This window comes from Leptinotarsa decemlineata, unplaced genomic scaffold (assembly GCF_025532065.1).
Source record: "Leptinotarsa decemlineata unplaced genomic scaffold, Ldec_3_MD MMD2_tig00002159_RagTag_RagTag, whole genome shotgun sequence".
Taxonomy (NCBI): Eukaryota; Metazoa; Arthropoda; class Insecta; order Coleoptera; family Chrysomelidae; genus Leptinotarsa; species Leptinotarsa decemlineata.
Window position 1 is genome coordinate 1,047,656 of NW_027412574.1, and position 15,866 is coordinate 1,063,521.

A 15,866-nucleotide genomic window follows, 5' to 3' on the forward strand; every position below is an offset into this window, starting at 1 on the left:
CAATAGTTGAAGAGTTGAAATCGCCAACTTTAAAGATCATTGGCGCCCACTTTTTATTCATCTCAAAATAATGCCGCTTCCTACAGCTTTTGTATATGAAACATTGATTGAAATTCATAAAAATAAATCAAAATACATTTTACAATCGCAACTACAAGATCAGGAAATCTGATAAGAACTGAGAGATTCAGACTGAGCACCTCACAAAATAATTCATTGAATTTGAAATTCTATAATAAGTTACCATGTCACATAAAACAACTCAGTTTCTACTGTTTCAAGTAAAAACTCAAATCATTTTTTTTGAATCACTGTTTTTATTCTACAGATGAATACATGTTATACAACATAGATAATTCATGTGACTTTGAGTCAGTAACAATTGTTCTCATTTTTAACATTATTTGATTGATTGTTTTCATTATTATGTACACTGTTATGTTATACAAGCATAGTGATGGTTTTATTTGTATATATGATGTCATATTTAGAAATTTTTGTGTTTCGACTTGTTACAAATATTTGTTCAAATGTATCACGTAGCCAATAAACTATTCTATTCTATTCTATAACCCTTATGTGACTGAAAAGGTACCTGGGAAACTTTTGTTGTTTTCAATAATGTTATTTTATAGAATTTAAAGTCGCCTTGAATTCAGATTCCGTGACATCTCTAAGATAGTCTTGTAGTACACTTTGTCCCTTTTTTTAGATTTTTTTTGTCATTGTTGCACGTAAATAATAAATCTGAAGTTCTTACATCTTCTAACGACGTTGTAGGCACCCGGGTACTTTTATAGATTTTGCACACAATAAGATGAACTACAAGTTATTTATTGAAAAAAAATACATATAGAGAAACATGTAATGTAAATCAAACCTAAAAAATTACAAGATACATATAATGTAAATCGACCCTAAGCTAATTGTCCTGTTGGGTGTAGGTTTCACATATTGCTTTGCTCACAGAGTGTTCATTACAAACCGGTTTTCTGCATACGTGACACAGTTTTCTGGTTTTACGTTGTCTTTGACTGAATTGTCGACAGGCAGTGCAACTACCAACCACAGGAATCCGCCCAGAATCATCACGAGATGGCTCATCCCTGACAACTGGTTGGATTATGTGCGGGCCAAGAACTATTTCCATTGAGCTGCGTACAAAAGGTTTCGCAACCACTTTGGAAATGGTAACGCGACTTCCTATAGCAGGAATACATAACTGCTTTGTAAGATCTTTCAGGAATTTCCGTCGCTTATCAGTTGATCTGAACCTTGGGTTGTGCTCCATATATATTATATATGCGCACAAGGCAGCAACATCAACCATATCGTGAAAGAACGCTAATGGCCAACGATTTGTTTTGCGTTTGACTGTATACTCCGTCAACAGCTTGTTCATCACATCTACGCCTCCTTTCGTTTGGTTGTAGTATTTGATAATGTTTCGCAGTGGCCGTTTGCTCTCCTTCGTCTGTCATATGCATTGATGATAAGAGGATTACTGATTTTTTTTGGCACATATGAACATACAGTTGATTCTTTTGTAAATGGAAAATTAGTTGAATGAATGGCTCTATCTTTAGACGCCTGCATATTAGGAGGCAAAAACGTTTTGTTTTTCCTTACGGTTCCCACTAACGTCAAATCCCACGACATAAAGTTATGAGCCAGTTGCAAACTTGTAAAGAAATTGTCTGTTGTGACATTTCTACCAGAACCTTTATAGGAAGCAACTAAATCTAGAACTGTACGCTACCCAACGTTTACTTGGCGTTCGCCGTCTGGTGACTTCCCACAGTAAAATTGACCATATTTTGCCGGTTTCGAAGGTATGTACTGGGTAAACTTTGTGTGTCCTCTAAAAGGAAACAATTGTTCATCAACTGTTATGCATTCATATGGCTTATAATTTTTTTCCAAGTTCCTGTTCAGCATTGTCCAAATATCGCCAATTGGAGCGAGTTTGTCTATTTTTGCACGTTCAGCAGTGTTTTGGTTATCAAATCGAATAAACCTTAGAAACATTTTGAACCGATCCCGACTCATAGCCTCACGAAAAAGAGGTTAGGAATCCATCTTACACATTTCAGTGATATGTTCCCTATTAGATTTATGCACACCAGCTGCAAGAAGGATTCCTTAAAATGCTTCAAATTCGTTGTCAGTAAAATGGCTTGAAAACCTTTGGTTATGGTCGTTCGGAAGCTTTGTACCTTTGAATTAGTTCAGCATTATAATTTTCAGTTTCTTTTCTACCTTTTCGATCAGATTCTCTTACAATTATGTTACACATCTCATTAGACATAATGATATTAAAAATTTCTTTAGCCGTCAACAAAGCACTGAAAGCTGCTGCTCCACCTTTTTGACGCAAGATATTACGACTAAGTGTTTGAGCTTGTGGATGTGGAGTATCACGCCACTGAGTACCATTTTTGCTTACAAAAACTACAGGTTGTGTGAGCGCTGGTTCCTCTTTAATACTTTCATCCGAATCATATTCTTCCTCTTGCTTAATCACAGGTTCATTTCCTACATCAGATTCCTCGCATTCTAAATCTGCTGGTTCTGGAATATAATCGTCCGTATCAGAAGCAACAAACGGTTCTTCATCAGATTCTTCTAGTGCTGCATGTAATTCAGCTTCAGTAAGCCTAGAAAAGACCAAATTACACTGCACACATTTATAAAACCAATTATGCACTCTTATTGTTTATAAAATTTGAAATTATTATCTCATACCGTCCAAAACATATTTTAGGAAATAAAACGGTAAATTTTCGTTATGTGGACAGCCGGCGATTTTGAAAAAATTTTTGACTGTACTTACGTATTTTGATGCGTAGATTACGAATCCGAAAGAAGAAAGCGGCGCTCTCCCTTATTTAAAAAGTTACGGCCCTTCAAAGTTCAGAAAAGGGCAACTTTTCAGCCTTCTTTTTCACTAAATAAACTATTTAAAAACACAAGCATTTATTCAGTAGGTCACCTTTACACCTTATTTCTCCTTCTTTAACACTTTTCACTTCAATAATCAACATTTTTCTTATAAAAAACTTAATTTAAAAACGAATGCTTCTCCTGGTGACATTATTCTTTTTTTAGGTTAGTTACTAGTGACATTTCAGAAAAAAGCGGTTGGTATTTGCCGTCGCCTACTATTTCAAATTCGTAATACACCACCAAAAACCAATTTACGATCTGAAGAATGAAGGTAAAAAACATTTGAATTACTTCAGGAATATGGACTGCATCAGTCGTACCAACCATATCATCAACCTTAAAAACGTAAAATACAGTGATATGTAACCAAAAAGCAGCTCCGTACATTTTTTAACATTTTTATAAGAAAAATGTTGATTATTGAAGTAAAAAGTGTTAAAGAAGGAGGAATAAGGTGTAAAGGTGACCTCGTGAATAAATGCTTGTGTTTTTAAATAGTTTATTTAGTGAAAAAGAAGGCTGAAAAGTTGCCCTTTTCTGAATTTTGAAGGGCCGTAACTTTTTAAATAAGGGAGAGCGCCGCTTTTTTTTTTCGGATTCGTAATCTACGCATCAAAATACGTAAGTACAGTCAAAAATTTTTTCAAAATCGCCGGGTGTCCACATAACGAAAATTTACCAATAAAACTCTTTCACACAAACACTCTCTCCCTCTCTTACACACACACATCTAGATATTTTTTTGTTGTTATTTCTTTTTATCTTTTACTTTATTATGCCAAATCCCATAAACAAAAAAAGTAAATATGTGTCTACATACCACGGCCTCTTCCACACTGGTTTTGAAATACACCGTTTACTTGGACCAGCTTCACTCACCAGCTCACTCAGCCATATTTTTATAAAACTAAAAGTTCTGACACTCAATATGAATTTCAAATCAACTAACGATTTGAAGACGGGTCTGTCGTGTAGTCTCGTGTGCTGCGCAGCGTTGTAAGATACTACTCAGAGAAGTTTCAACTTGCAAATGTACGCTGATACCGAGTTGATGACGAGTGGCGTACGTAAAAATAAAAAAATATGTATACCAAGTGCTTTCAATGTAACAAATACATACCACCAAACTCACCACAAATTAATACTTTACTCTTAAATGTGTTATTGATTTTGAGGTACCCGGGTACCTATCGCGTCAATATAAGGTGTTTTTTTTGTCAGTCACACAAGGGATAAGCATTACCGAATTGTTATTAATAATACGTTGATTGTAATGGAAATTAGATATGAAAGCATATTAAGCCACAGAGTCACTATATATATATATATATATATATATATATATATATATATATATATACATATACATTTATTTCAATATTACATTCTACAAAAAGGATTTGAAGATTTATATATTTTTGTAGAATTTAATATTGAAATAATCAAAATAAAGGAAAATTAGTTGCATCAATGAAAAAAAAAAATATATATATATATAGTATTAAAGTATTCCGGCGGATCACGACGATCGCGCTGGAATACTTGATATTTGTCGTTGAAAAGTTCAGTAGAGAACACATAGTCATTCAACCATGTTTCTGTGAGACATATCATGTCATAGTTACTGGATAAAATATTCATTTGCCTAGGACCGATGTCCTCTACAATTCTGATAATAAATATACAGTGTATAAGCCATTCTTGCTACAAAATAAGTTGATGATGTAACAACGAGTATATATTAATTTATATTTTCTAAAGCATGTCATGATTTTGAATGTGTAGAATAGGTGAATTTTCGGATTATCTCATGAAAATGCTTCCATTTTTTTATCCAGACAAACTTATAATTTTTTTGCTTGGCAATTTGCCTAGTTTTTTTATGCAAAATTTTGTTCACAAGTGTAAGATGTTCATTGACATAAATTTTATCAGAAATGCCAACCACTTCCAAGGCTATATTATTTGATCCAGCATCCATTTTGTTAGCTTTTACTGAAGTTAGTAAAGCACCGCGGTACTTGCGACTAGAAAAAGTAACAATTATATTTTTTGGTTTGTCTCTAGGCGAACATTTTTTGTTAGTTGGAACACGATGAATACAATCAATCATATTCTCATCAATCAAAAATTTTACGTGGTCCCCAATTTTATTCAAAATTTGAACTGAGTTCTCATTATCTCTTTCCGGAATCCCATGTATTTCTAAATTCTTGATTCGAATTGCTTGATCGAACCCATTGAATAATTTAACGGTTGATGAATCAACTTTTTCTTTCAGTTGAACGTTTTCGGCGATAGCTCTATTGACAATTTTCATGTGCTCTCTCATTTTAGACATTTCAGTTTGAAAATCCGTTATCTCATCACTGCAAAAGGCAACAAACTCCCTGAACAATCGCATCTCTTCTCTCATTTGCTGAAGTATATCGAATATTTCGTTTAAGGTAACCTGAGTGCTTCGCGGCACACCTTGAGAGAGAAGAGACTGTCGTTGGGTAGGGTTTACACCAAAGTTCTGCGAGGCACGGCGATTATAGTCTAGGATCCCGCTGCAAAATCACTACGTTCATAGCGTAGTTCCAAACTCAGATTTTTACATACATTTCTGAATAAGAGAATACAATAATGACAGGGTGCCAGTCAAAAAGTGGCCGCAAATATTTTTCATTAAAAAAAGCGAGTTTGCCTTAGGCTACACGACTGCTTCACAGATGAACTATTTTCTGTAACTCAATACGACGAAAGTATAAAATATACGTTTTGTCGATCTTGCAATGTGAAATTCAAAACTACAAAGGTTTGATATAATTCATTTTTCAAAAATTGATAAATCTGAGTCGATAACATTTTCTCCCTCCATTCTAACCTACCCAGAAAAATTATTCAACAAATTCGAGAGCCGATCTAAAAAAGAAAACAAATTGATCAAAATCTATATTGAATGAAGTTTCGGATGACGATCTTACTTCGGTAATCCGTATTTCGACTTCATACAACATTTTGAGATTTCATATCTCTGAAACTCAAACTAATGCCAGTTAGCACATGTAAATTTGAAATAACCTTGTTGAGCAAAATGTTAACATTCTGGGTATTTTGTCAAAATGAAGTGAAACTGAATTGATTGAGGTACTTAATCCCGTATACATTCTGAATCATAATTATTTGGGAAATAATATACTTTTTTCAATTTCAGATATTCAAGAGTTTTATGAACTGACTCTTCTTGATGAAAACAAATCGGTACAAGAAAAAACCGCTGAGACAATACGTATCGCGAATAAATGGGAAGCGAACGATGGTCCCATAATCCCCCCCTACAACACCGATGAGGTAAGTTTTTCATGTTGCATCAAACATCAGTGTGTACAATAGAGTTGTGAAAAACATAGTTTTTTGAACTTTGAGAAATTGCTTTGAACATTTCAGTTTTACAGGCACCTGGGTACAATAATAAAAAACCCTCTTCGTTATTGTGTAATGGATTTGTCAGAATTATTTCCTATTGTTGGTCATCCGTCGCTATCAAACATAAATCCATTATTATTTCAGTTATGTGTAAAATATGTTCCATTACTTGATAGAAATATGTATGTAAACGAGATGTATGTAAACGACAGAGAATATAATTCAAAGAGAAAATACATGTAATCGTTTTGAAAAAAAAAGATATTGCAATTATTTGAAGAAAATATTCAATTCAATTTCATGAGTATCATGAAACACAATTAAACGTTAACTCTTTGATTAAATATTGACGAAACTCATGACACATATTCATTTTGTGGACGTGATATAAATACATCAATCTGTTTCGGATTAGAGTAGAAACTGATAATATCGTATTTTATCCATGCGGCAATTGAATTATTTCAGGCTTTATCTATGCAACGCACAATAAAAAAGTATGAAGATGGCCGCGGCTACAAAATGGTGGTTCACATATTTTTTCACAACTACCAAAATATGTGTATTAAATGGCAGGGATTCACTAGTAGAATAGCAGTTAATTTTGAAAAAGATACAAATGCAAGATGGCCGCACCTACAAAATGTAGCGAACTACATTTTTTTTTCACAACTACTCCAATTAGGATATCAAATGACAGGGCTTGACTAGTAGAATAGCACTGCACTTTGAAAAAGATGCAAATTCAAGATGGCCGCAGCTACAAAATGACGGTTCACATATTTTTTCACAACTACCTCAAAATGGGTATCAAATGACAGGGCTTGAGTAGTAGAATAGTAGTTTACTTCGAAAAAGATGCAAATGCAAAATGGCCGCAGCTACAAAATGGTGAATTACGTCTTTTTTTCACAACCATCTCAGTATGGGTATCAAATGACAGGGCTTGACTGATAGAATAGTAGTCATAATCATATATCGAAAGTTGTATGATTGGAGAACTTCAGATCCAGTAATCTTTCGCTTTAGTATGAAAACACAACAGACGAATTTAGATGTAAGGAGTGAACTCTCAACAGCAGATCTGTATAATTTACTTCTCAATGCCAATGAAAAGCAAACAGAAGATCTAAAGGCTGAAATCCAGAAAAATGCTGAATCGTTCACATACGAAGTGGAGTAGTTATCTTTGAAAGTAGAGAAGTTGACATTGAACACTATGTATTTGGAAAGAAGAACAAGAAAAAATAACATCTTTGTCTTTGGAGTGAGAGACTCGCCTGTAGGAAATGAGTTAGAAAAAACTTTGGAGATACTGAACACTGCACTTGATTCTAACATAAAAGACGAAGATCTCAATAATTTGTATAGATTAGGGACACAGAGTGACTCCCCTATCGTCATTGAGTTCATATCATTCTCGAAGAAATACACTCTATTCCAACACAAGGATAAGCGGAAGCAACTGCAATCTAAAGGTATAGCCATTGTTAACGATCAGTGTTTAGAAGACCGACAGAACCAAAAGCTGTTAAGAACTCATTTGAAAAACGCAAGATTCCAAAACTTCCATTTAACTTTATTTTCAATTTGTTCTTGTTTTTGAATTAGACATGTACGGAACAGACATGCATATATCAAGAAGTTGCAATATAAATAGTTTCGAAAATAAAATTGTAATTTGGCATATAAAAATCAGATTTCTGAATACGGGGTTCGATGAATTTGTTCATTATGTGGTTAAGTATGATATTGACATTTTTACAGTAAGCGAAACTTGGCTACTTCCTGATAATTCAGATGAAAGATATAATATAGCAGGGTATGTACTCAAGAGACAAGATTGTACATATGGTAGAGGACGAGGTGTGGCTCTATACATCAAAACGGGAATAAAATTTGTTGAATTTGCTCATGATCTAGGGTTTGATATTGAAGTGAAATGCATAACCCTTACATTGAATGAACGAAAAACTCTTCTTCGTGTAATATATAAATCACCAACCGACAGTCAATTTCAATCTTGATTCGATCATTTTTTATCTCAGTTTACTCCATTACTAGTTTTGAGGAATATAAATATAAACTTGCTTGGTGGGTCTCCGATGAAAAATGAACAATAGTTTGTTTGTAATAACAAATTGTGAATGTTTACGATATTAAGCAGATTGTAAATATTCCTACCAGAGTGAATGATAGTTGTAGCACCCTGATAGATCTAATAATTACAACTTCTAATACTAATATTACTTTCGAAGGGTGTGTAGACTTATCAAACCTGTCTAAACATTGTATGATATTAGCTACACTTGAAGTCCTGAACCTAAAAAACAACAAAATTTATCATATATCGAAATTATAAAAATATTGATACTGCCTGCTTCAACAGGGATTGTCAGAATTTGAGTTGGAATGGCATCCTTAAACTCTGCAATGTCAATGTTAATTGGAGGTATTCAATAGGCTAGTTCTAGGCCTGGCTAACAGGTATGCTCCCCTGAAAAAGCAACATATTAATGAGAAACCCTATACGCCCTGGATAACTGATGTTATAAAAATCATGATAAATCATCGGGACAAAACGTAAGTATCTTGAAAATAAAACACTAACTAACCTCGAATCTTATAAACAGCTTAGGAACTACACTAATCAATCAATCAGAAAAGAGAAAGAGGCATATTTTAGATATATTTCCTTATCTCACAATCAGAAAATATTCTGGCAAGCGGCAAATAACCTGAACTTTACCAAAAACGAACATTCTACCATTACTGAGCAGTTTCTAGACGTTGAGAGTTTGAATAGTTATTTTATAAATAGCTCTAGTAATTCTAGTTTACCAGATTCAAATATGATTGACTACTATAACACCCATGAACATTCAAATGTACCTGATGCATATTTCACCTTCAGGGGCATTGAAATTTTTGAGATATGCAAAATTATGAATAATATAAAAACCAACGCTGAAGGTTGTGATGGTATATCCTTAAAAATTTTGAAGCTTTGTACTCCTTATTGTTTAGATGCCTTGAAGGATACAATAAACTGCTCTATTGATTCTTGTGAATATCCTGTATTGTGGAAGAAATCTATAATTTCACCAGTAGCAATAACAGCTGCACCAACAGATGCCTATCAGAATCCTTCCTGAAATCTCGAAAATCATCGAAGGTCACGTTCACACTCAAATCATTAACTATTTGAAAGCAAATACTTTACTCAACTTGAAACAATCTGGGTTCAAAACAAAATACAGTACAAGTACTGTACTTATCAATATCATAGATTGAAAACCAAAAAATTAATTCTCTGGTACTTTTGGATTTTTCAAAAGCCTTTGACACTATCAGTTACCCCGTATTGTTATCAAAGCTCCAATACCTAGGTATATCCTCTGGTAGTGTAACCTAGGTGAGAAGTTACTTCGATTCTCGATCACAGTCTGTATCTGTAATGAAAAATGAATGTATAGTTAGATCCTCTATGAAAACCATTGAACGAGAAGTTCCACAAAAATCTATTTTGGGGCCCATTTTTCTCAATTTATATTTTTGACATTGATTGTAGTACCCATCATTGCGAGTTGAATCAATACGCTGATATTTCTCAGATAGCTTTTCAATATCCACCCAAATATTATAGAACTGCAGAAAATAACATAAACGGAGACCTAGATACGATTAAAATATATTCTGACTCCCACTGCTTGAAAATTAATCCAAGTAAATCCTAAGTTTTGTTCATTGGCACTTCAAGCGCACTTTCGTATTTAGACTAAACAAATTTGCAAATAAAATTATCGAATGATATAATTAATCCAGTGAACGAAGTCAACAATTCAGGCGTTTATTTGGATAGCTCCCTAACTTTCTCCAAACACATTTCCCAAAAACGAAAAATCACTTTTATGAACTGAAACTCTTATTTAACTATAAAAATGTTATCGCTCCCAGTATAAAATATAGACTTTGTAACACTTTAATACTCAGTTTATTCGACTATGACGATTTAGTATATACACATTCAATTGCTGCATCTACAGCCAAGCAAATTCAACACGTTCAAAACTCCTGTATGCGTTACTCCTACAGTATACCATCTCGAGAACACATTACTCCGTACCTAAATAGCCATTCTGAGCTCAATATGGAAAAAAAACGGGAAATCCATTTCTACACTCTAATTCACAAAATTGTAAATCAAAACGAGCCAATCTACCTCGCAAAAAATCTTTCACTTGCGTAGCCGTACAACGTTAGAATGGTGAAATAAAAAATGAAATAAAAAAAAATGAAACTTCTCTCCTTTTTGTCCTCATATTTATCGAATTTCAAATCCAATGTATCCGACATAATTGTGATGAATTAGTTGGGTAAATAAACGTATTATTAGTTTGAAAAAGATGCAAATTCATTATATTCTATTGAAATAACTTTGTCAACTCAGAATAGGGATTAAAACATGGATCTCCTATCCAAGTCAAGATTTTGTATCGTGTCGAGGAGTGTGTGGCGTCAGAATGGCTAAAAGTGATACGTCGTTAGCGATACACCACCCATGTTGAGGTGAAATGTTGAAACATGCCGAGAGCTGTGTGGCAATAGGGTGAAGAAAAATTTGAACCTGAAAACTTGAAAATGAAATAAGTGAAAAAATGTATTTTCAACGGTTTTATTGAAAAATATATTGAAAACTGAAAAGTAATTCGAAAGATCGTAGGTAGCAGCACTCTTCTCAGCAATCTACGGTTTCGATCAGCTAAGAAAATAATAAAATCGTTGGGCGAAGTATATATCTACATACTTAATCAGATAACGTTACGCCAAATGATTTTATTATTTTTTCATCTGGTCAATACTGTATATTGCTGAGGATAGTGGTATGACGATTGCCGCCTAGAAATTTTCGTATTTTTTTTTAGTTTTCAATAAAACCGTTAAACATAACCTTTTTTTTAACTTTTTTTTTCTGAATATGTTCTTTTAGTAAACAAGAGATTCAGTGTGATGCAGTATACTTCCCGAATTTTATTACCTTTGATTCTCTTGACAATCTCAACTATGAGAATCAACAGTTCATAATCTTCCTCATGTTTTTCTTCTCAAGGATGTGATGAAAAAGTATGTTTTTGAGTAAGTACCATTTTAATAAAAATATCATAGTTTTAACCTAAAACCTTCGCCAAAATGGTATAAAAAATAGGTGCACCATTAAAATGAACCTTTGGTCCACACTTGTGGAAATCTACGTTTTCGACTATTCCTGTGAAAATCGTGATATTTGTGAATTATTTTTTTTTTTAAACGTACAAAGTTGTTTGCAATTTGAATGAAAAAACAATCATTACACCAAAATATTATTTTTTTATAGGAAATCCAAAAAATTCAATTTATTCGAAAGCAATGATTCTTTTACATATATTATATATCCTTTCAATTAACAACGAGCAATATTTTTGTGGAAGTGGATTTATTTTCTAATGTTCAATAGATAGATAGATATTTTACTCATGTCATTACGCAGAAGTGTATATACATACGTCACATATAGTAGATTCAAAAAGTAAAAATGTATAAATGTAAAATATCACAGTGAACAGTTAAAATTAACACAATTTGTCAAATATAGAACATATATAGACACAATATGTACATATGTCTTATGAATAAATATCTTCCTTACGAATATAACATGGACCTAACAGACAATAATCATTAATAAAAAATAATTACATATAAAAATGGTAAACCTGAGATATATATAGAATTCAACATGATGAGTACTGAAATTCAGATATATCATAATAGGCGGTTTGAAGGAGGTGATGCTTGAGTACTAATTTAAATTTAGTAATGGGGCATCTTTAAGTGGTTGTGGAAGGGAATTGAATAATTTGATTCCTATCAACTGTTTATGGGTGGATGTCAACCGGTTGTGAGGAATTGCTAAATGGGATCTGGTCCTTGTGGAATAGTTATGGTTATCTCCATTCATCCGGTACTTATGTCTGTGTGTTTTCACATGAATCAAGTTATAATGTATTGTAGCTGAGGTAGTGTCAAGATCTTGAATTTGATATACCCTGGTTTACAAGTCTCAGTGTTTGGTATGCCCGCTAATACTCTTATAGCTCTTTTCTGGACGGTAAATACTGATGTAATGTCACAGGAATATCCCCATTTAACGATACCATAAACCATAACACTATGAAACATTCCATTGTAAGCGGAGAGAACAGCTTCCAAGTTCACTACTGATTTGACTCTCTTGATATCGATTTGGACAATCTGCTAGTTAACTGCTGGATGTGATTTTTCTAGCTCAGACTCGGATCAATGTTATGTCCTTAAAATAAAACGTGTTCTTCAGATGTGTTTTTCTTTCCAAAAATAGGTGTTTTGGTTTCATTCTCATTGAGAATCAGTTTATTTGCGGTGAACCATTCTGTGGATTGATGTATTATATTTTCTTTCCACTCCTGGATTACTGAGGATCTATCACTAATTCTCACAGTGAATGTTGCATCATCCGCAAACAAAGTTGTCACGGCATTCATACTTCCGGGTAAGTCGTTTATATATATCAAAAACGAAAGTGGTCCCAACACACTACCTTGAGGAACTCTGTTGTTTACCGGAAGACTTTCACTGATTTGATTATTAAAGTTCATTGATTGTGATCTGTTTTGAAGATATGAGATCATCAATTGTATAGCTATGTGCGAAAAACCATAAAGTTTTAACTTTTTTTATAAGAATATAATGTTAAACGCAGTCAAAAGCTTTGCTGAGATCCACAAAAATAGCTAATGAGTTGAAAGAGGCCTCAAATCCTTCAGTTACAAACTTTACAAATCTCGTCACTGCATCAGATGTAGATCTACCATTCCGAAACCCAAACTGGCATTCAGTGAACAGTTTATTACTTTCAAAATATTCCCTGATTTTAAGATACATATACTTTTCCACCATTTTTGCCGTCATGGGAATTGAAGCTATTCCCCGATAATTGTTGACCTCTCTTCTGTCTCCTCCCTTGTGAAGGGGTATTACTTTTGCCATTTTCAATTTGTCAGGAAATATCCCATCACACAAAATAGTATTAATTAAATGAGTGATGGGGCTAACAAGAAATTCAATGTTCTCTTTGAATAACAATGTGCTGTGTTCGAAAATATCTGTAGCGTGTGAGTTTCTAACACAGTTGATTACATCATGAATGTCCTTTACTGTAGCTGGTAGAAAAGTAAGTGAGGTATGCGCAACTAAGTTGGATTGTAAAAGGAAATCTTCAAATGAATTTTGAAGTGGGCAGCAGTTCTAGTATTTTATCAGCTTGGGTGGAAAAATGAATGTTGAACTCAGTTGGAGAATGCTCGAGATGATTATTTCAAATCTTTTTACCAGTAATATTATTGATATGTTTCCAGATGGTTTTAGGTTTATTACTTGATTCTCTGATATCATTAATTATAATGTTCTTTTTTTGCTGAGAAAGTTCATGTTCATACTCCATTTTCTTTTCCTTGAGAATCATTCTATAGGCAGCGGTTTCATTAGTATTAGTACTACCGGAATTCAATATAGTGTTTAATATTTTCATATCTTCTTTGAGTTGAACCAAGTGTGGATTTGACTGTTGAATATGTTTGTTTCGATTGTTTTTTTCTTCAACTGATATTTTAGGAAAGCATGAATCAAAATAGTAATTGAATATATCATAAAAAGTTTCTGTAGAAGTTACTGCATGCACTGAGTTGTAGAGACATGCCCAGCTTTCACTAGCTAAACAATCATGAAATCTATATTCATTTTTATTCCTTATTTTTTTTGTTCGTTTACTTTCCATTTCATTTCCATAATGGAAATTTGGGTGAAAATATTATCAGTAACTGTTTTTGAATTTCCCTGTATTCTAGTAAAATCAGAAATATTTTTTTGATAACCGTAAGATTCAAATATATTCATTGTTATCATAGATACATCATTGTACTCACCAAAGTTTATATTAAAAACACCATCTATTATGACATTAACATTATTCACGTCTAATATATTCGATAGGTCAATCAGTATGTTTATGAATACGTCAATATTGCCCGTCTTTGTTATTCTTTATATAGCTGAGAGCAGTTCTAACTAATTCATCATCTGTTGCATTCGTCTTTATTATTGATTCTATGGCGAGTTCACCGTTCGTCAAATTCAATATATTGCTGGCCATATTTTTTCCTTTCTGATCAGCGATGATTGTAATTCTCCTTTTCTTGACATTATAATTTTCAAGAGGGTGATATGTCGGAAATTCTTTTTGGTGATTTCCAGACCAGTATTTTTTAATTTCTCTGTTACATTTTCCCATAACTGTTTGGGTCGAGCTGTCCTTTGAAGATTTATTTATTACTACGCCCCTGGAGATTTTCCATGGGAATTCTGTTGATGTATTGTTAACCGTTTTTGTAGTGTCACTTTGTGAATAGGAACAGTTTTTGTCTATGTGGTTTTTGGATATTTTTTGTAGCATATTTATTTTCTCTTGGAGTTTTCTGACACAGTTGATTACATCATGAATGTCTTTTGCTGTAGCTGGTAGAAAAGTAAGTGAGGTATGCGCAACTAAGTTGGATTGTAAAAGGAAATCTTCAAATGACTTTTTGGAAGTGAGCAGAAGTTCTAGTATTTTATCAGCTTGGGTGGAAAAATGAATGTTGAACTCAGTTCGAGAATGCTCGAGTTGATTATTTAAAATCTTTCACTGAATATTTAAAGTCGATTATTAATTTGAAAAAAATTTGATCCTACTTGTTTTTCTGATTAGGGAACATGGGATGAGTTCATACTATATTCCACCAGAATTTATATAGTAAAAATAAATTCAACTGAATTTATAGTATAATGGATCTCAATAACGGGAAGTTGGATGAATATTTTCAACTATAAGTGGGGTGAATATGAAAGGTGGATAAATATTTTCAGCTAAAAGTTTAGAGAAATTGAAATTGTTTGTCACGTGACAGCTTTGCAGAATACTTGTGGCAATACATCAATCGATATACATGATACACCTTCATTCCGAAAATAACCACACCCATCTATAGTGCCTGACTTATCTGATAATCAGTCAATCTTGTCAATAGTGCAACCATTTCAAATCGAGTTATCAACTCGGTGAGCAGTATTGGTAAATAAAACTTGCCAGTTTGTCTTTTATCGCTCATATTAGAAGGTAGAATTCATATGGAACTGATATCATATCCAACTAGGGTTCCCTGTGACCTTGAGAGTTCAGAAAACAATCAAAGATATATGTATATATGATATATGTCAAGCTTTCGGTATATTTCATCACTTCCCATAAGAGCGACTGTAGACGAAATGTTAACTCTTGTGCAGTAACAGAACATGTTAATTCGGAGGATCATAAAATGAATTTTGAAAATCCAAATATTTTAGATAGAGAAACCAATACAACTAAAAGAATATTTTCGGAAATGATACATATCAAT

The 15,866-nt window shown here is 33.1% G+C and overlaps 2 protein-coding genes across 8 annotated transcripts in view; one reads left to right on the top strand and one right to left on the bottom strand.

Moving 5' to 3' along the window:
- dlg1 (MAGUK family member discs large 1) overlaps positions 1–15,866 on the top strand; it is an 889,881-nt gene that overhangs the window by 34,171 nt on the left and 839,844 nt on the right. For 6 of the 7 annotated variants that reach the window (XM_074177004.1, XM_074177008.1, XM_074177009.1 and 3 more), the window contains exon 2: positions 6,146–6,281. In XM_074177004.1, the coding sequence (XP_074033105.1) occupies positions 6,146–6,281 (136 nt within the window). Of the gene's footprint in view, positions 1–6,145; positions 6,283–15,866 lie in introns of all 7 variants that reach the window. The other variant, XM_074177005.1, reaches the window with a different exon arrangement.
- On the bottom strand, positions 655–5,278 carry LOC111503154 (uncharacterized). The gene is made up of 3 exons (XM_074176975.1): positions 4,888–5,278; positions 3,767–3,950; positions 655–2,657 (listed from the first exon to the last, which is right to left on the bottom strand). Exons 1-3 carry the CDS (start codon positions 5,276–5,278, stop codon positions 2,192–2,194), a joined length of 1,041 nt encoding a protein of 346 aa, XP_074033076.1. The 3' UTR covers positions 655–2,191.

Coding starts and splice junctions, on each gene's coding strand:
- LOC111503154 (XM_074176975.1), bottom strand. CDS start 5,278: ATGAGAGAGCACATGAAAATTGTCAATAGAGCTATCGCCGAAAACGTT. Junction 3,951..4,887: donor TATAGCCTTGGAAGTGGTTG/GCATTTCTGATA, acceptor TTCTCTGAGTAG/TATCTTACAACGCTGCGCAG. Junction 2,658..3,766: donor CCAGTGTGGAAGAGGCCGTG/GTATGTAGACAC, acceptor GGTCTTTTCTAG/GCTTACTGAAGCTGAATTAC.